The 21,262-nt window shown below is 39.7% G+C and overlaps 3 protein-coding genes and 1 long non-coding RNA gene across 11 annotated transcripts in view; 2 read left to right on the top strand and 2 right to left on the bottom strand.

Moving 5' to 3' along the window:
• Nucleotides 1-12,397, top strand: part of LOC110054627 (hemicentin-1-like) — a 52,362-nt gene extending 39,965 nt beyond the window's left edge. For 6 of the 8 annotated variants that reach the window (XM_089294253.1, XM_089294257.1, XM_089294258.1 and 3 more), the window contains 2 exons: nt 4,855-5,112; nt 6,231-8,897. In XM_089294253.1, the coding sequence (XP_089150379.1) occupies nt 4,855-5,112; nt 6,231-6,313 (341 nt within the window). In that variant the 3' untranslated portion in view covers nt 6,314-8,897. Of the gene's footprint in view, nt 1-4,854; nt 5,113-6,230; nt 8,898-12,275 lie in introns of those variants that run through there. The other 2 variants (XM_089294256.1, XM_089294260.1) reach the window with 2 other exon arrangements.
• LOC149109523 (uncharacterized) lies at nt 1,655-3,140 on the bottom strand. The gene is made up of 4 exons (XR_016208674.1): nt 2,957-3,140; nt 2,533-2,815; nt 2,018-2,133; nt 1,655-1,759 (listed from the first exon to the last, which is right to left on the bottom strand). It is a non-coding gene; the product is annotated as an uncharacterized LOC149109523 (long non-coding RNA).
• Nucleotides 9,677-10,668, bottom strand: LOC149109524 (uncharacterized). Its single transcript, XM_089294373.1, has one exon. It carries the CDS (start codon nt 10,657-10,659, stop codon nt 9,751-9,753), a length of 909 nt encoding a protein of 302 aa, XP_089150499.1. The 5' UTR covers nt 10,660-10,668; the 3' UTR covers nt 9,677-9,750.
• On the top strand, nt 12,280-18,401 carry LOC110054626 (tyrosine protein-kinase src-1-like). Its single transcript, XM_089294440.1, has 4 exons — nt 12,280-12,415; nt 13,640-13,713; nt 14,678-14,718; nt 16,513-18,401. The coding sequence occupies exons 1-4, from the start codon at nt 12,368-12,370 to the stop codon at nt 16,578-16,580; spliced, it is 231 nt and encodes a 76-aa protein (XP_089150566.1). The 5' UTR covers nt 12,280-12,367; the 3' UTR covers nt 16,581-18,401.
• The last annotated feature ends 2,861 nt before the right edge of the window (nt 18,402-21,262 follow it).

Here is a 21,262-nt window from a genome sequence, read left to right on the forward strand (position 1 = left end):
GGATCAACTCTCTAATTCTGTTTCTTCCCTTGACACAGCTTAATTGAGAATCGCGTTGGGAGACAAACTAGGACTAAGTCATGCTAATCTCTTCGTTAATCATATCGTAAAATCAACTTTACTACTGCTAGACAGAGATTCCCTTTTCTTTCTGGTCGGAAGGGAAACCACTCGATTATTTGAACACTCAGCGGCTACATTCATAAACCAATAAATAATAAAACAAATAGCTGGTTCTGACAGTTTTTAACCGATTTAAAACTTATCTATGAAAGACGGTATCAAAGTTTTCTCCTTTTAGGAAATATATGTTGCCCTATGATTGTAATAAAATGGAATTGTTAGCGTTGTACTGGCACGTATACCTCAAAATTGCAATTGTTAGCGTTGCACTGGCACGTATACCTCAAAATTCAAAACTTTGAAATTTTGCTCAATGTAATTTAGGCTCATTTAAACGCGAGACAATATTGCTGACCAGCAGTCTGCCACAGGCTGTTTTATTTTACAGCTGCTTTAGTTGTATATATAACAACAATGATCGTTTACGTCTTGCTCCGCAGTTTAAATATACATGATCTTTCATATGTTCATTTGTTGAATCTATCATCACCATCTACGGGTATGTTACGAACTGAGAATCAACGTGGTGGGCTCCCAGTTGGCTTGATAGCTTAGTTGGTAGAGCACTGCCCCGGTATCGTAGAGGTCATGGGTTGGAATCCCGTTCAAGCATGAATTTGTTTTAGGCTTTAATTTCACGGCACATATTTAGAGCTCCCTTAAATTTGCTGGAAACCGTGTTAGGCCACCTTTAAAAGTTCTCTGTACATAACTCCGTTGATCATTCATGTCTTTGTTTCTCGTGTGCTTCTCTGTTACATAAAACGAATTAGAGCGTTCACATCTTTTTTCAAAATCCCTACACCTCAACGTTTAATATACAACTCAGTAGAGCGTAGTTAACCTGTTGTCTGAAGATGACATATTGTGAGCATTACGGAGGGCACTACATGTAACTAGACCAGCAAGTTTTAGAATGAGTTTTTCTTGTGTGTTCTTCTAGGCGACGTCTATGCTGGATAAGTTTGTGTTGGATCCTTTCTGTTCTGTTAAAGAGACTCCTGCATACATATGCATACGATTACCTCTTGATTATGTTGCATGTGCTAGAATGGTGATTACTAGAATTTATGCGGTACCATGGTGAGAGTAGGCCAACGCGAGTTCCAACACCGTAGAAGAGTTCCCAAATCTGGCACTAGATCCAAACCTACCACAGTCTGCGAGTCCTTTTTTCTACCAGTCCAGGATCGTTATCAGATTTGATAACCTCGACCAAAACAAACCATTAACCAATCGCTGCACAAGTTTTCGTTCACGTGACATTATTTGGTAGCAACAGTGTATAATTCAATATGGTGGTCGACGAGGCGCTGCGATGAAAGGAGTTACTTTTTTGACAACATCACAATGCAATTTCATTTAATTAATTGTATGTTTGCTTCACAATAGGTTACTGAATTATGGAATAGAAACAGAGATGTATGGAAGAAAACTGTCTTTGTCCAAAAGCTACTCCGAAAAGTTTCATTTTCAGATCGACACCGTATAATATTTGTTCCGAGTAAAAACACACGAAGGTAGACAACAGTTATTCTGTTCACAAAAGCGTTGTTTATTGATACTAATATGATAGCTTCTATTTTCACTCAGTCTGCATTTTCTTGGTAGTTGGTGAAGCTGGCTGTTCAACAGTCTGTATAAAATATAAACGAAACACTAACAGTAAATACATCTTGAGTTCACAAATTGACACTGAACAAGTTGCTTCTATATTCCAAGCGGAGAGCTGTAACTGAATTTCGTTCAATTTGCATGAGCGAAGCGTGGTTAGGACCGAAACATCTCCTGCTATGATTCATTACTATGAAATGGAAATAAAAGTATCGAAACAGTTCGCGACCCTCCCTCTGTCGACTCTCTGTCCAGATATACTGAAGATAGAATAGCTTACCTCGATGGCCATATCCCATCCCTCGCCTAATTCCATTTCTGCGATTGCTAATTCAATCCCCTCCGCCGTGCTGTACATTTCGTTCCATCTTCGTTGTGGGCTCGCCTGATATGGTTCTGGCACAACAACAAAAATATAGCAGGTATATTTACTTTAATTTGTGATACACCTCCGTTCAGTGGAATGGGTACATGCAGCACTTTATGTCGTGAGATGTGACAGTAAACTTGGAAGTCTTGGCATTTCCGGAAAAAAATTGTTTTAGTTGTAGATCAGTATTCTATTGTTGTGCATTCGGTGATATGGAAAAAATCTTTTAATGACCGATTCATATAAAAGAAACTATAATTCACGTAATATGTTTTCGTACCATAGTTCACTCGCTAAATCCAACAATAAGCTTCATTGTATAACGACTGGTGTGCCAGAAAACTAACCTAGTTTGGCCGGCATTTCCGGAAAATATTTCAGGACCGCGAGTTGTTGAAATTGACTCTAAAATATAGGACACTTACCCTTTAATGTGATTGCCGATTTTCCGGCAGTCCGAAAGGTGTTTTAGTTCCCTGTTTAAGAAGTATTGCACCGGACCTATCTGTCTTCCAGCAACTTCTCTCAAAGTGTAATTTTGCTTAGCGCTTTAGGATACCAGACTGTGGCACGTCTAGAAGTGTCTCGGGTATTTCTCTAATTTCTGGCAAAACACAACGAAGTGTGAACGGGTCTTTGTTTCCAATTTTCAGGAAGGACATGAAAAGGAGTTCCTTCTGGCCCCTTGATTTTGAACTCATGGGAACCCTTCAAAAGAAAATAAACAACTGATGTTAGATTCGCAAGTGGTTTCCTGACCACCTGGACTGCCGTACCATGAATCGAGCGACTCACTAAGAGCTATAATTTTTTCTGAAGGGGCTTAGACGATTTATGTAAGTTACTTACATTACTTAGTTGCTATTTTGATTATATGGGTACCAGCATCCGCCATCTCAATACCTAGGAACACATCAATTACAGCTGTAAATATGGCCGCCGTTACGAACAACACATCGCAAATCAAAATACCCCCGCGCACTTTTTTCACAGATCGTGCACAACACTACAAACACGTTAAATCCTAAGAATATGGCGTGAAGATTAACGACATATTTTTTGTGATTTTCGCAAAAATCTCCAAGTAACTTAAATCTAATGACAAAATGAAAAACATACCTGGTTTGGATGCAAAATTGCAAGGGCTGTTTCACTTTACGAATAGCATTTTACATCGTTTACGCTGGTCTTCAACCGCCATCTTCAAAACACGTGAGGCTCCTTTTCTGGTAATTATCGAACAGAATTATGGGTAAATTACCCAAGTATAATCGAACAAATAACGAGCAAAGCGAAGTGAATACGAAAATTCCCGGTTTTTGAAATGGCCGCCATGTTGTGACGTCAAATGGTTATCAAATCTGATAACGATCCCGGACTGTCTACCTCTGATCATGCTTCTACCGAAAAGCAACTCATTTCTGTTTAAAAAGTATATTCCACTAGACACTCCGTTCCTAGGCCAGGGAGGCCACCCTCACTATCAAAGGTAGAAAGCTTGAATCTTATTGTTTAAATGTCCTTGATGAAACTTAACTACCTAGTTGACGACATGTTGAAGGCCTGTCAACTGCGAATTTTTTTATGTTGATATAAAGGGTGAGCAAGGGTGGTTCAGAAACTACTTCAGATCAAAATCATGATAACGCAGCCTTAACTGCACAAAATGAAAGCCTGCAAGCTGGGAAACTTTTAAAATCATGGTTAAAGTGACCCCATAGGGTAATAATTTATGGCGTTGCGCGCGCAAGTGTTATGTCCTGAATCCTGTTTTTGCATTCGGTTTGACACCCAGTCCTCTCAAACTTATTACATGTAATAAGCAATGATTAAATAGTGTTTTACTATGTTAGTCTTAAATTATCGGCCTTTTTTTCATTTTTTGCAAATTTATGTCTTTTAGCCCTGCGAAAAAAACTGGTCTTATAGATTTCCCTGAAAAGCGAGCTCCGACTAAAGTAAAATTGTCACTACCATTCTGCCAAATTTTGCGGAATTTCACCGAAGGAAACGCGAGAAAATTTACTCTCAGTTTTGCTTTAGGCTCATGTTGACGTCATAAAATACCAAAAAAAAACACTTTCCTTCGAGCGCGCGCAGATTACTGGAGGCTTCGTCCTCAGCGCGCGTGGGTTCTAAAACAATTTCCATGTACTTTTATGCATAAATGAATTTTTCGATTTTCTTTCACGCAACCTGTGGCAAAACTCGATAAAGCCATCGAGGCGACACTTGATGTAAAAATATGATGATAAAGTGAATACTGATGCATCAGGGCTTTCTTAGGTGGATTCACTCGAAAAAAGAGAGGACATTGGATAACAATTTGAGAGCTGTGGACTGGCAATTCATGTGGGAAACAAAGAATGCACAAATGGATGCATGGGTGCTACTCAAAATGTTCTAGATGGAGACAGCGTCTACCGTTTGCCTCCAACAAAAATTAGCAATTATATTTTTAACTATAATAGTTCCCAGAGAAGACTGACACACTTAACTAGATATACATGCAATTATGGAATAGTTTACGTGATATCAGCATACAGTGCAAATGAAATTTATCAAAAGTAAAAATAAGTCACTCCATGTTATACATTTGCAACATAGATGAGATAAATGAACAGAACATTCTGCACCAGCTGGAAAAATGCTTTGGATTACAAAGTTGTTGCACTTCAGGCAACAGTCTTTATTATGCTGAAATTCAAGGGTTGAATGTATGTTTTCTTATTGTCTTGTCCCTTAAGATCCCCCAGCAGTCACCAGGGAAGGTCACGTTATTGATGTGTCTGAAGGAGATCCAGCATCAATTTCTTGCCCAGTACTTGGTAACCCTCAGCCCAATATCACCTGGTACAGGGGAAATGGCACATCGTCTGGCACTATGATAAATACCAACAGCACTCTAAAGTTTTCTTATACTGTGCTAAATGATAGTGGATGGTATACCTGCTTTGCTGAAAACTCTTTAGGAAACGTTACTTTCATGGTCCAGCTACGTGTTGGTAGGTTGTATACATGTCTCTTGTTTTCAGCTGCAACTGTTGTTGTTTTTTAATCTTCTATGCTTTAAAGCTGATAGATGCTATCATGATGCTAATTGTTACTGCTTTTCGAAGTGTAGTTTTTTCGATTGAATCTAGTTTGTTTAATAATATTATTAGGTATAGCTGTCGTAGGGTTTTGGAGAATTTTAAGAGATGATTTAGAACGAGATTTTTTTAAAAGCAGCAAGGAGGTCCGTTTGGACTTTTTTAGGTAAACAGGTATACACCATGGAGATACGTGGCACTACAGATAATGGGGAGTTTAAGAAAACCACGACGGCAACGGGAACGTCGCTAAGCAAAAGGTTTAATGAGCAGAACAATGGCTGTGCACGTGCGTTATAAATCTTGGTACATTTCTTTGCCGTCCCCTGCAAAGCAACAACGTGAAATAACTAAATTCTGCGTTGTCTGAAGAACGTGAACTACGACGGCTATTTTTTTAAATCAGTTCTATTCCAAATTTATCGCCGTGTCCCAGATTTAGTTTTAATTTGTGATAGTTTTGACAGTAATAAACAAACTAAAGGACTTAAGAGTGCCGCGAAATTCGTAGGCAAAATGTTAATTCATTTTTTAATCAACGTTGTCATCGAGGTCGCCGTCGTGGCTTCTTAAACTCCCTATTAGCCCCAGAGATATCTTTTAATACTATAACAGGTTTAACCTGTCTCTACACTTTGTCGACTAGCTTTATCATTTCCGATCAATCATAACATTTGCATATCTAAAGGCCCCCAGAAAGTTTGCGAAAATGTTTATTTTGCGTGCTCAAAAATTAGTACTATTGCTCTGGACAGGCGGCATCGCCCATAGTAAAGAGAATACGTCCAATCGTTTTACCCAAGAAATGGAAATGCCTCAATTATTATAGATCGAAAAAGAAAAGTTTAGCGGGCGTTGTCGTGTTATCAAACAGTAATACAAGGATGCACTTAAAGAATCATTGATCATTATTAGTTAACCAAAGGTAACAATTTTAACTGCCAACGCCAAGTCAAGTCAGGGAAAGAGGATCGTGTTCAGTAGGTAAACAATGAAGCAGTTGTCGTAATAATATCTTAACATGTTTTTAGTTGCAGCAAAGCCTGTGCCGACTACACATGCCACTTCATTACAGCCAACAACTGCGGGTAAGGAGTTTTGTTGTTTGCCATAATTAACAGCTTTAGTACAGGTATTTTTGAGCCATGGACGGTAGTTTATGTTCTTCCCTCCGGCGCGTTCTCACTCCCCCCTCTACACAGTAATTTAGCCGGAAAGTCCTCGTTTTAGCCTTTACACCTTGACGTTTTCGAAAGTCGATAATACCGGCCAAAGAAGATAGAATTCGACTTCCGGATCCTAGCTGACTGTCTCGTAAACGTGTCTGCGCTTACGCTCTTTAATATATTGAATTGCTCTAAACTGAAGTCGCGAGTAAACGGTGTGTCCACAGCGTTGTTGTATTTGATTTTTCGAAGGCAAAATGTAGGGGCGGACTGAAATAAAGCCACAATATTATATGTTCTATGCACTTCACTGATATGTGGAATTAAAGTAGACGGCCTACCTTTTGTTTCATATTAATGTAATTTTCTACGTTATTTAGCTGTCATTGGAATCGCCCTCGTAAGCAATCAGCTCCCCTTGATGACCACTGAAACGGAACACAATTAACCTTCTTAACAAAACTTTGCAATTAATATCTCGCTGAAGTCTATCTTGGGATTGAAGATATGACGTTTTCCTTGTTTTTACACCCCTGTACGCGAGAATCCCCGAGAGGCTGATTGCGCTAGATCAACAAGCCATTATACGTCATAGCCTCATTTCTGCTATCCGACGCTTACAGCGTCTTTAGAAACTTATCATTTCAGTCTTTTTCACTCGTGGTAAAATTTAAGCAGTTAAGGCAAAATTGTGCTAATACTCGGACTATTAGCACAATTTCGCCTTAACTGCTTAAATTTTACCACGAGTGAAAAGATGATAAATACTTCAGAAAACAGCGAATACCTGAAAAACAATTTACCAGAAGCGGAGCTTTGAAGACATCTGTGGTAAAAATGCCATAAAAAGTAAAACTTTTCGCCAAGACTTATTGCAAGAATTAGTTTAAAAGGAGTTTTCTGCAGCCAAGGTAACAATTATTGTAAAAAATGCAAGTAAATGCTCATTTTTGGTCAAAACGATATGAGATTCAGCATTATCTTAGTATGAAAGAACAAGAATTTTGTTAAATTTGCATGGTACAGGGTACATGAAAATTTTTATGTACTTTTAAGCATTATGCTCGTAAAAGTACATGAAAATTTTACATGTACTATTACGCAGTGTGCTCGTAAAGGTACATGGAAAGTTTCATGTACTTTTATGCAGTATGCTCGTAGAGGTACATGGAAATTTCCATGTACTTTTACGCATTATACTCGCAAAGGTTCATAGAAATTTCCATGTACTTTTATACATTTTGCTCGTAAAGGTACATGGAAATTTCCATGTACTTTTATGCATTATGCTCGTAAAGGTTCATGAAAATTTCCATGTACTTTTGTACATTTTGCTCGTAAAGGTACATGGAAATTTCCATGTATTTTTATGCATTATGCTCGTAAACGTACATGGAAATTTCCATGTACATTTACGCATTATGCCCGTAAAGGTTTGTGGAAATTTCCATGTACTTTTATACATTTTGCTTGTAAAGGTACATGGAATTTCCATGTACTTTTATGCAGTTTGCTCAGAAAGGTACATGGAAATTTCCATGTACTTTTATGCATTATGCTTGTAAATGGTCATGGAAATTTCCATGTACTTTTATGCATTTTGCTCGTAAAGGTACATGGAAATTTTCACATACTTATACGCATTTTGCTCGTAAAGGTATGTGGAAATTTCTAAGTACTTTTACGCATTATGCTCATAAAGGTACATGGAAATTTTCGGGTGCTTTTATGTATTTTGCTCGTAAACGTAAATGGAAATTTTCAGGTACTTTTACGCAGTATGCCCATAAAAGTACATGGTATATCTTGATGTACTTTTACACAGCACGATTGTAAAGTTCCGTTGAAATTTCCATGTACTTTTAGGCATTAGGCCAGTGAAGGTACATGAAATTACCACGTACTTTTTGGCAGCGCAAGGTTCATTGATCTACAAGGGAGGTAGCGGAGAGGTACAATTTAACGTATTTTTGAGTAATCTTGTCAGAATTGATTCCTCTTTGAGCGGAGTTGGCAAAAATATCATTAAATAAGCTTATCATTGCGAAACATTCGGTATTTTAAAATATTCCGTTTGTTTTTAGAGCTCTTTCTTATGTTTATTTAGTTTTCACTCAGGTTATAGAAATTATAGCTCGTACTTGGTGTAGAAGACACAGCTGATCAAACACAGTACAGAACAAAAGTACAAAAGAACGAGGAAAACAATAAAAACAATGAAAACAAAATAAAAACAATAGGTTTATGAGCGATGTATTGTGACCTGTCCTGTGTCTTCTACACCAAGAAAGAGCCGAAAGTACCATTCATGCCACGGTGACAAAGTTAAGAACTGTGATGTTTATTTAGTTTTCACTCAGGTTATAGAAATTACGGCTCGTACTTGGTGTAGAAGACACAGTTGGTGAAACACAATACAGAACAAAAGTACAAAAGAACGAGGTAAACAATAAAAGCAATGAAAACAAAATGAAAACAATAGGTTTATGAGCGATTTATTGCGACCTGTCCTGTGTCTTCTACACCAAGAAAGAGCTGAAAGTACCATTTATGCCATGGCGACCAAAGTTAAGAACTGTGATGAGCAATTAGACGTCGAGAAGAGGTTTCCCAGTTTGGTAAGTTATTTATTAGTGTATCTGGCTATATAAAATTCATTAAAAATCGTGAAATACCGAAAATAAACCTTTTGTGACACATCTTTAGATACATCTTCATATAAAAGTATTTAAAGACAAACTTCTCGCAAAATTCCTAGAACTAGTAACTAAGCCAGGCCCTTATATTTACATAGCAGCTACGAAGCCCGCTGGAAAGAATATATCAAGTTATGCCATTTCATATTGCATATAATGTTGCATTATTTTGATACTACAGAATGCTGTGTTACTAAGCGGGTCATGCGCAAAAAAACTAGAATGACGAGCTGACAAGAAAAAAGTGTGTCTTCTACTGGGATATTATCATAAAGGAAAGAGGACTATGTTCTTCAAACTGTTTGAAAGAGATATTTTTAAGTGTGTATCGGGGATAATTAAATATGTACCATTTGGTTATTTTTTGGGATACCTGAGAAAGATCCGTCGATTAAACGACATTTACTACAAAGACCGGGATATCACACCAAAAACAAGTCTGACGTCACAACAGCTAATGAAATTTGCTTGGCAAATCGCCTGGATATACCTGACTAGTCTTTTTTTTAATGATTTTGTAAGGTCCATCTAGGTTTCGGACATTTTGAATAGTATTCCGTTTAATAATAAAGCGTATTATCGTTTGTCACACGATGTAGTCACTTTAGATGTAGATCGCGACGCTTCGACTGCTTACTGCTAGTCTTCTTCAGGCGATAAGGTCGACTGATTGCACGGTATCATTTATATCACAAAGGTCGGCTGTGATTGGTGCATTTCGATCCTCCTATTGTTCCATTGTTCCGACGAGTAGCTGTTCCCTCAGTGGTCCGCTGTTGTACCGTTCTCCTGTTGTTGTGTTTTTTTATCGTGGGCATCCATACTTCAGGAATCTCAATTCCACTATTCCTGTTGATGTTATTAGGGTGAAGTCTTATGTGAATAGCTTCCTTGACCCTACGTGTGTACCAGTGAGGATCTCGATCAATAAACTTGACCTCATTCCAGATAGGATAGTGGCCGGTCTCGTGGGTGTGTTCAGAAACGGCGGAGGTCTGGGTACGGGCGAGTCGTATATCCCTGTCGTGTTCTTTGATCCTCTCCTGCATAGACCTCCGTGTTTCTCCGATGTAGACTTTGCCGCACTCACAGGGAATCCTGTAGACAACACCATCTTGTTTAGCCGGGTTGACGGTGTCCTTTGGTCGCAGTAAGTGTGACCGAAGTGTCGTGTCGGACTTGAAGACGGTGCGAATGCCTTGTTGTTCTAGGCAGCGGCGGAGACACTCCGAAACTCCTTGGACATAAGGTAAAACGGCGGTGGATTTAAATTCCGCGACGGGCTCTCTTCTTGGGGTTGTTCGTGCCTTTGTGATCTTCTGTACAAACGAGGAGGGATATCCGTTACAAACAAGTACAGATGACAGATGTTTCTTCTCTCCAGCGATTACTGATGGTTTGGTCACGAGACGTTTAGCCCGGTCGTACAGACACTTTACAATACCGCGCTTTACTGACTGAGGGTGGTGTGAATCATACGCTAGGTACTGATCAGTATGTGTTGGTTTCCTGTAGACACTGGTGGTAAGGCGGCCATCAGGTTCTCTATAAACTGACGTGTCGAGAAAGGCGATCTTGCTATTATTCTCGATCTCCATGGTGAAACGGATTGATGGTTGTTGACTGTTTAGGTGTTGCAGGAACTCGTCAACTCTGTCCCGATCCAGGATGGATCGAACTTCACAGTGAAAAACTCAACTGACTTCGCCTCCACCATCGCCAGTGAAGAGATCCAGGACCACGAAATCATGGTGTCTTTCGACGTAGAGTCACTGTTTACCAACGTACCGATCGAGGGTGCCGTACAAGCCGCGCTACAAAAAATGGAGAACGACGCAGGCCTGGCTGACCGCACGACACTTACACCAAATCGCGGACCTCTTGGATTTCGTATTAAGATCTACGTACTTCCAGTACAATGGATCGATTTACGAACAACGAGACGGTGCAGCCATGGGGAGCCCTGTATCAGCGGTTATTGCTAATCTCTACATGGAGATATTTGAAGAACAAGCAATAGAGTCCGCACCTTGCAAGCCTAAGATCTGGAAACGCTACGTAGATGATACTTTCACCATCCTGGATCGGGACAGAGTTGACGAGTTCCTGCAACACCTAAACAGTCAACAACCATCAATCCGTTTCACCATGGAGATCGAGAATAATAGCAAGATCGCCTTTCTCGACACGTCAGTTTATAGAGAACCTGATGGCCGCCTTACCACCAGTGTCTACAGGAAACCAACACATACTGATCAGTACCTAGCGTATGATTCACACCACCCTCAGTCAGTAAAGCGCGGTATTGTAAAGTGTCTGTACGACCGGGCTAAACGTCTCGTGACCAAACCATCAGTAATCGCTGGAGAGAAGAAACATCTGTCATCTGTACTTGTTTGTAACGGATATCCCTCCTCGTTTGTACAGAAGATCACAAAGGCACGAACAACCCCAAGAAGAGAGCCCGTCGCGGAATTTAAATCCACCGCCGTTTTACCTTATGTCCAAGGAGTTTCGGAGTGTCTCCGCCGCTGCCTAGAACAACAAGGCATTCGCACCGTCTTCAAGTCCGACACGACACTTCGGTCACACTTACTGCGACCAAAGGACACCGTCAACCCGGCTAAACAAGATGGTGTTGTCTACAGGATTCCCTGTGAGTGCGGCAAAGTCTACATCGGAGAAACACGGAGGTCTATGCAGGAGAGGATCAAAGAACACGACAGGGATATACGACTCGCCCGTACCCAGACCTCCGCCGTTTCTGAACACACCCACGAGACCGGCCACTATCCTATCTGGAATGAGGTCAAGTTTATTGATCGAGATCCTCACTGGTACACGCGTAGGGTCAAGGAAGCTATTCACATAAGACTTCACCCTAATAACATCAACAGGAATAGTGGAATTGAGATTCCTGAAGCATGGATGCCCACGATAAAAAACACAACAACAGGAGAACGGTACAACAGCGGACCACTGAGGGAACAGCTACTCGTCGGAACAATGGAACAATAGGAGGATCGAAATGCACCAATCACAGCCGACCTTTGTGATATAAATGATACCGTGCAATCAGTCGACCTTATTGCCTGACGAAGACTAGCAGTAAGCAGTCGAAACGTCGCGATCTACATCTAAAGTGACTACATCGTGTGACAAACGATAATACACGATCTACCACGATGAATAATAACAACCTTTTCCTCGACAGTATTCCGTTTGTAACAGATTATCCACCGAGACCTGGCAGCTCCAAATGTATTAACTGTTGAAAGAAAACCGAGTAGAGTGACAGACTTTGGAATGGTCAGAGATGTTCAACAGGTCAACATTTATGAAAAAACGACAAAGGTAACAAATTCTAAGAATAGAATATCAATGATAAATTAGTTGGGTAATCAGGTGATCTCACGAGCTATCATTTGCTGCCTGTCGCTCCACAGTTTCACACTCACTGTGCATAATGTCATTGTTTATTATATGATCGAGAAAATTACTTCATTGTGACTGGCGAGCGCAGGTCAATTTATCGTTAATTCTTAATTTGCACTGCAACGCAAATTAACGTTCAATTTTCTGTGTCATATAATCAATGAGTAAGCGTATAAAAGCTCAAGCAATTAAGGATTTACGCTACTCGTGATATTTGGAAATTCTTTCAAATTGCACTCGCCTAAGGGCTCGTACAATTTGGAGAGAAGTGCCAAATATCACTGGTAGTGTAAATCCCTGGTTGCACTCGCATTCATACGATTTCCTATACTAACTGAATTCTACTTGCCCAGTATTTGAAACGCGAAAATTTTAAATCTTCGCGTAATTCCTCACGAATTGCGTCCTACAATCGTGGACAGAAGTCCTTGGGACACTTATTTAATTTAACGAATTGTATGTGTTTTACTACTGAAGTTTGAAAAAAGCGCTGCTTTCCTTTTAAAAACGCGTTACTGTTCCCCCTCCCCACCCCATACAATTGTACGGGGTGTGGGGCGCGAGGTTAGGCAGGTGAAGTTATATTCGCGTCTGGCGTGTCCACAAAAGCGCCAAAAGCGCAAATTTGTCCTAAGACTTTTGCCCCTGATTGTATGTTTGTAATTATTGGCCCAAAACCTCAGGTAGGATTGAGTTTCTTGTAAAAATTACCTTTCATGTTTATGGTGCCTGCATCTGGCCACAAGAATGAGAGTACGCGAAACACCAAAATAATTGTGCAGGTACTCACTTTTTAATCTGAATAAGACCGTTGCTCGCTTCGGAACATGCAACGAGCCTAATTTCCTTCTCCTTTTCATTACACTGCAAAAATAGGCAGAAACTGAAAGCAAAATGCTTAAAAGATTGATCCAAGCTTAGGGTAAAGCGCAGTCTTTTCCAAGTCGACAAATTTGGTTATAAGTTATAGCTACTGGACGAGTGGCTCGTGCTGCTGTTACACTGTCAAAACGCACCAGCCAGAGAAAATTATTAGAGACACAGACAGGTGGTAATTTGCCTATGCCTTTCCGGGGTTCAGCGGGAAACGTGTTTCTGATTCACATTAAAATTGAATTGTCTACAAAATTCTTCTATCTTTAGGGTCGACGTCCTCCAATTAAATGGACTGCTTATGAAGTTCTGTTGTATGGAACCTATACCACCAAGAGCGCTGTGTAAGTACTTCTACTCAAGACTGGCCAATCGTTCCATAAGAATCACAGAAAGCTACCAACAGTTACCTTTATGTCAGAAGTGAGTCTATCTGACATGTTTCTGACAAATCGTGGACGCGATGATCACCGCTAAAAACACGATCTCAAGATTGACGCCAAGATTTAAAAATTCGCTCATCATTATTTGGCTGCAAATTACACTTTACATACGCGCATGTAATGTTCCAATCCACAAAGCAAAGAACTGCTTAAGGAAATCGAAGATTTGTAAGCAAAAAGATACGACGAAAACAAAATCTGGGGAGAGATTCAGAAGTTGATAGTTCAGATAATAATTAGACTACTAAAATGTTTTTAAAGTGTTTTCCTTACGATGCCGACAATACTGAAAGGACCATTAATACTTAAAACGTTGGGGTAGGGTGGGAGGGAGTTGGCAGAAAGAGAAATGTTTTTTGTCAAATTGCACACGTGTTTGTAGCCTCCAGTTGCTTACAGATCAAGCATAAGTAAAGGTTTCTTTATGTGAGATAAGGTGAATACAAACGTGCAAGCAAGCTGCACAAGACAGTATTCAACTGTTTTGACTGCTGGGATCTCTCAACGAAAAATTTATTTTACTGAACCTAAGGGCTAGGGTGAATTACTTGTACAAGACCTGAACCATTCAGCACCCAATATTCGAAATTCGTGCATAAATGCAGGATCCCCTAGTCTATAGCACACTTGGGACGGTTTTCGGACACTAGAACTCTCCTTCAGCCAATTCTTTAATGACAAAGGATTGTAGAGAACAAGAATCGCAAGTGGCCTGTTCCATCCACGAAGATCGCAGTTTATTTTAAGAATGGTATTTCTATTTCCTACACCAAAACCGGATCGCGTAATGCGAACCATGAAAATATATCAATTGTGATTGTCATTGTTTTAACGTTTATTAATTATCTATTTCATTTCCTCGCAGATGGCGCTATGGAGTTGTCCTTTACGGGATTTTTACCATAGGTAACTTCTTATGTTTATGTATTTTTTACCGGTACTTCTGCTCAATTCGCGACAAAGAAACATAGACACAATTTCTGTTTTTTTTTTTCCCCCCCACAAACTGAAGTGCCGCAACACGAGAAGCTGTTAAGAAAAAAAAGAAAACACGAGTTGTTCTCCTAAACCATTGCAATGTTTTCATAATTCCATGGAAATAAGTCTTTGCGCTTTTGCCCCAAAAAAGGAGTCGTTCGTGCTTTTCTGTAGGTGGTTCACCGTCTGCAGGATCGGGTGGCAGAAAAATGACAAGCCTACTTCAGGGAGGAAAACCAATGCCTAAACCACAACATGTGGATAATAAGTTAAAAGTCTGGTCTTTAAAAATTTAACCAGCCTTTCGTAGGGCGCAATAATACATGGACACGTGTAAGTGAAATTTTGATACCTCAGGCGTTTAGTGGAACCTTACACCTTTTAGCAATTACCGTTATTCGTCATCTTTTGACTATCTGCTGCAAACTACAGGTATATTGCCCAGTGTGGGTGAGCAGGCGGGTATGATTGTATGATTGTGACAGAATTAGACCAGACAGAACAGGTAAACTACGTGCCGTGACAAGAAGACTTCCTTTTTTAGCGATTTGTGAATGACTGCAGTCCGACAGATGCACGACGAGTAAAGAAACTGATGTAAATCTACGGCTGGAAGTCTTTTGATGTTTTGTATTTTTTATAGTGTTTATGTGGAGAAAACTGGAATTTTGGGTTACGTTCTGGGCCGTTAGAGCTTTTTGGGAGTCTGGTTTTAGCCTGATGAAACCTTTTTGTGCCTTTTTCGCACTTCCCTGTCACTAACGTACTTGTACACCGGCACCGATATTCATCCATAACTTTCCTTCTTGACAACGGGAAAAACATAAATTCTTTCTGTAAGCGATAAAAACAAAAACTAGTTGGTACTTTTGAATCGATGACCCGAAAATGAGTAAAACAGTCCATTACAAGTCCTTGTTTGCTTCAGGTATCAGATAATGATGAAATGCCAGGAAAATAACTCGCATGCAAGAACAGCATTCACTGATTTGAAAAAACCAGCCCTGACACATGGAGAACCAACACAGGTTAAGACAAATCTAACGCCAAAAATGAAACAGATTTAATCGATCTTCTACCCAAACATCTATGATTTCTTTAACACATGCATCCGCTATGAGGTACTAACCCGGCGACGTTATTGAGTACGGAATCGAAGCTGGAACTTTAACATTTACCGCCTGACGTAAACGTTAGCATGGTCCATCCCAAAGAAAGCATTTCAGGTTCTGTCGGCCTGTGGTTGATGTGAAGTTCATCCGAACTTGTAACATGTTGGCCCACAAATAGTGGCCAAAGTGTTTAAGATGACTCAAGGCTGGAGTGCAGCCGCATCGCAATTTTTCCAGGTTCTGTCTTAGCCTGGCTGGTAAAATAAGTAGACGACGATGTTCTGTATTGCCTGGTAATATAACAATATTTTCTCGGGAAACTGTGGAAGAAATTCAAAGTCGACTTTACACTTAAGTCAAACATACCTTTAGAATTTGGTCTCAGATTTATGGGCGGGTATCGCTTTTGATTGTAAAGGAGTTATCCCCGAAATCCACATAATACGCCATGCGCAATTTATTGGACGATACCCACAGCCTGGGTCAGCTCCTGAATAATGGCTCAACTATGCTATAGCTGGTTTCCTCTATTTGCGTGGTAATATAATCATGAAGCTGATGATCTAATAACTATTTTTATTTAACTATTTTTCTTTTTTTTCCTCTGTAGCGGCTTGGCAATATGAAATGTTCGACGACAGGCAGTTATATGCAAACGTCGAGGACTTGGTCGTGTAAACGAGCGAAAGTATCATTACTACTCAAGGAAAAAATCTGCAATGATTTCGTTATCAATTTTTATAGCTTAGTGTTTTTCTCTAAAATGGATAAACTACACGTCACATTAGTCTACTAATATAATTTGCTTTACTTGTTACCCTTCTACTCCCTTGTGTTTTTGTCGATAGACTGTGATATCATTAATGGGCCTTTTGCAACAGCTGGTCACATGACGTGCTTTTCAAGAACACATTGATTTATTCATTGGTAATATGTATAATACAAATTTGCGGGTTTAAATACTTTAAGGGGGAATTTTCATGGACGTTAGAAATTGGAACGCTTTGTATCGAAAGGAGGCGTTTTTCCCTCAAGTCACACTTTCGTGGTCTTCCGAGTTTGCAAGTTTTCAAACCACAATAAAATCTCTGCCTTTCGGTTTAAGAGCCTATAAATTTACTCCTCTTTTTATCTCTTATTTACCAGTATCTTTCTTTTGTGGTGATTCATAGCGGAAAAGGTTTCTGGAGGGCAAAGTTTCCTGGCTTCCATACGAAACCTTCTTATTTTTGCAATATTCAAATCGTCATTAAATCTCAAACTTACATGGCATTGGCCTGAAAATTGTTGCTCTGACCAACTGTTGCAAAAGGTCTGTTTTCTCGTCTTCAATCTACTGTGAATGATGCCCCTGTCAGTTAAGATGCAGAAAGCTTAGGAACCGAGAGGTATCTCAGTTGACAAAGCCAAGCAAATTCAGGTGAAGTTTTGCAGCAAAAAGGTCGTTACAAAGTCGTTGGAAACTTTGGCTCGCTCGGCTTTCATTTATAGTGTTTTGCTATATAAATGAAAAAAAGAGTAAACAGGCATGTAAATGAGGAAATACTGTAAACGAAGCGAAAATAGATAAAACAAGAAGAGATGGGTAGCAATGCAAACACAATAATTACAAAAAAGTTTTTAAAGTGTAATTTCTTGGTAAAATACTGGGAGTTAAAAACGATTATACGTTTTTAGGATTCTTAGGAATAGAAGCATCCTTCTGTAATTAGACTATTTCCAAACAGTTGTATACTTGTTATATTTTCATTGCGGATGTTACCATATCTGTTATTGCTCTAGGTTTTTGTTTTCAAGGAAACGTTTTCGACGCTTTGAAAACCAAACGCTTTACAAAAGCTCGGTAGATTTGTATTTTTAAGTTTTAAATAGGTCGTTACTGTTGATCAGCAGTATAAAGATGTGTAAGTACTATTTTTTTTTACTAGTAATATTTAAAGATTCTCATGTAATTTCTAGCATGGGAACGTTGTATGTAGTTGAACAAAGCCTGGTTAATGTGCTTGTATATGTAGTCACTAAACTGTCGCAATGACGTGTTTTAATTGCAGTGAAATTAGTCATTTTAATGGTTTCTTTCTCAGTCACTTTTGAAATCGCTACTTAATTAATATCAAATAGGAGCGCACCCAGAGGAAGGTTGCGCGTCCCTCGTTTCTGAGTTTCACATTTTTCAAATAACGTTTATTTGACAAATTGCGTTTTTCAGATGAGACCAAAACAATTAATGCTACTCCATATTTTGAGACAATACGTGCGAGCACGTCACTGAGTACAAGTCTATGAGTCTACAACAAGATACGTGCAAAGTTGGTGCTAATTTACGTTATGTAGATTGAACTTCAAAATTATTTTTCTTCGTAAACTTGACATGCGCTTGTGTTCTGGAAGGCTTTATAACTAATCTTTATTTGCGAATGGTAACTTATTTCGGACGAGATGGAATGCCTCCTTGGCTGGGTACACCCCTAATAAATGTAAACTCATATAAATTGATAACTTCGTAATATCCTTGCAAACGCAAAAGCGACCTACCATGTTTTCACAGGCTATTAATCTCTTGGCTGCACATCAAAAACTGTTAACGCACGCAAACACCGGCTTAAGTAAATGAGGTTCATGGTTGTGTCCAATATTTCACCAAATAATCAAGCATTAAGGTCCGGTAATACGGGCAGCATTTTTCTTCAACTTGTCTCGCACCATTGTTGCATTGCAAGTTGAAACCCTTTGTTGCGCGTATTACCACGTTTGAAAGTGAAGAGTGATCATCGCAGTAAATTTTCCAATTTAAGCAATTGGAAAGAAGAAGCCTGAAAAAATCAGGGCTTCAACGGGATTCGAACCCGTGACCTCCGCGATACCGGTGCGATGCTATACCAACTGAGCTATGAAGCCACCCATGGGAGCTCGTATGTGTCGCTCCCAATGTGTGGCTTCATAGCTCAGTTGGTAGAGCATCGCACCGGTATCGCGGAGGTCACGGGTTCGAATCCTGTTGAAGCCCTGTTTTTTTCCAATTGCTTAAATTGGAAAATTTACTCCGATGATCACTCTTCACTTTCATCTACAACCGCAGTTCAAATATGAAATATTTCGTATATACTTCACATCATTTCACTCCTCACGGGAAGATATGAACTCAATTAATTGACCTCGCTCCCAATGTGTGGCTTCATAGCTCAATTGGTAGCGCATCGCACCGGTATTGCGGAGGTCACGGGTTCGAATCCCGTTGAAGCCCTGATTTTCTCAGGCTTCTTCTTTCCAATTGCTTAAATTGGAAAATTTACTGCGATGATCACTCTTCACTTTCATCTACAACCGCAGTTCAAATATGAATTATTTCATATATACTTCACATCATTACCACGTTTGTGACCAACTTGTCTCGCAGCAAAATACAGTGTTGCAGGTTGAGGCAAGATGTTGCGCAAAGTAGACTCGGGTTCTACTTTCTGCAACAAATTTTCCTTTTTCTGCTCGTATTACCACTGAAGCTACAACTTGTCTCGCAACAAATTTGAATTCAACGCTTCTAATTGGCTGTCACGAAGCGCGGGAAAAAAAAAAAAACATGGCGGACGGTGGAGACGAGCCTGAATTCGGAAAGTCATAAATTTGCCCTGTACAAAGACCTCGAGGGTTATCATAGTCTTTGGGACACCTCGTTTGTCCCTTCAAAACAAGCAGCAAAAAAGACAAAAGGCTTGGAGGAACTGTCGCAAAAATACAACTTTTCGCCTAGCTTCATACTGAGAGAACTTCGCTGGCACTGAAAATTAAGAATAAAGTGACGGCCAGAAGTTGAAGAGGAAGTTCGTCGAAACGCTAAATTACATGAAAGAAGGAGCCATCTTTATTTACACACGATTGACCAATTATACGAGTAGAATTCCGCAGACTTGCAACACTGTATACTTTGCTGCGAGACAAGTTGGTCACAAACGTGGTAATACGTGCAACAGAGGGTTTCAAGTTGCAATGCAACAATGTTGCGAGACAAGTTGAAGAAAAATGTTGCCCGTATTACCGGACCTATAAGACGCTGTTACAGTAATTATTGGTTCATTTGCAGCTTGTTAGGTAAGTTCCAAGACATTCCTAGAAGTTCTAGAACCTTCTGTCTGAAGAACTAACCAATACAAACATTTCGGTTACATCTACGTTATTCAAGTATAATGTATGAGCGCACAGCAAAAGTTTGCGTAAGGTCGTGGGCCTTTAAACATAAATCTTGCATCTTTACGGACTCCTTTGAAGTTGGCCAAGCTTCATAACCATTCCCCTCTGTGAGCTATGGTGTGAGAGACCTTCGATTACTTTTTGAAAACATTTAACTTGCGGTTCGGCCAAATTGCGTGATATATTACAAAAAAGAGAAACCCTCTTCAGTGTAACATCGCCTTATCAGTGCGGAGCTTATATGTTCCTCTGTCAGCAAATCTTGGTCAAAATCAAGAGAGACCGTGAGTTTTGCGAGCGATTTTTGAATGCTTAGCGCTGCCCCTTAGTTTCTGTATCTTGTCCTGGCTGGCTCATTTTCTGTGATTGGCCAGTTGCTACACGCATTTTGGCAATCGCCAAGACAGAGAACAACATTCCTTTAATGACAGGTCCAAAACAAGATGACTTTTTTGGCTGAGCAACAATTTGTGATCTACATATCACATTATAGGAAAGATGTCGAGTATATCAGCATTTATTAAATTCTAAACCTTGCATAGTGCATTTCTAGCTTCCTGATTGGTTCACTGAGTCACGGTTACCAGGCATGCCTGTGTTTGACCGTATATGAAAAATGGTGCGGCAAGTGTTGCTTCCTTTTAGGTTTAATTTGTCGGCGGTAATGGAAAGTTCTTTCAGATTTCTACCGCGAAATTTCTACTGCGAAACTACAGGGAAGCAGTGCCATCCCGTAAGGTACGAAAGCTACAAAATGTCATAGTTTTTTATTCCGACCACACCTAGAATTTAATCCAAAAGGTTTGTAAATGTACAGCAAAAGTAACTGAGCGACGAAGAAAAGCAGCAATAATTTACGGGAAGATCCAGATACTGACAATATCCTTCACGTAGTGATAACAGATTTGCAGCATAAAATGAAGCTTAGCACTCCAGTAAAGTTTGTTGCTTTACATTTGGATCTTGCCCTTTTATACTTCAGTAAATTCCCGAGCGAGCTGTGTCTTGACACGTCTGATTTCATTATCTTAATCCTTGAGATTGAACTCGGCGTAACAGTCAAGGTAAACAAAAAGTCAATTGGAAACAGAGGAAAGTTTGAAACAACCGATTTTGAAATACGTAGTCGATAGTAAATGGAAACAGGGGCAAATCCAAAAAGATAGGTTTAAGTT

Source organism: Orbicella faveolata, unplaced genomic scaffold (genome assembly GCF_042242905.1).
Source record: "Orbicella faveolata isolate gen_17 unplaced genomic scaffold, um_ofav_v1 contig_25, whole genome shotgun sequence".
NCBI lineage: Eukaryota > Metazoa > Cnidaria > Anthozoa > Scleractinia > Merulinidae > Orbicella > Orbicella faveolata.

Excerpts from the sequence above, each read along its gene's own strand:
- LOC149109524 (XM_089294373.1), bottom strand. The coding sequence starts at position 10,659 with ATGGAGATCGAGAATAATAGCAAGATCGCCTTTCTCGACACGTCAGTT.
- LOC110054626 (XM_089294440.1), top strand. The coding sequence starts at position 12,368 with ATGGTCAGAGATGTTCAACAGGTCAACATTTATGAAAAAACGACAAAG. Across the intron at positions 13,714-14,677 it reads TATACCACCAAGAGCGCTGT|ATGGCGCTATGGAGTTGTCC; the intron begins GTAAGTACTTCT and ends ATTTCCTCGCAG. Across the intron at positions 14,719-16,512 it reads TTACGGGATTTTTACCATAG|CGGCTTGGCAATATGAAATG; the intron begins GTAACTTCTTAT and ends TTTCCTCTGTAG.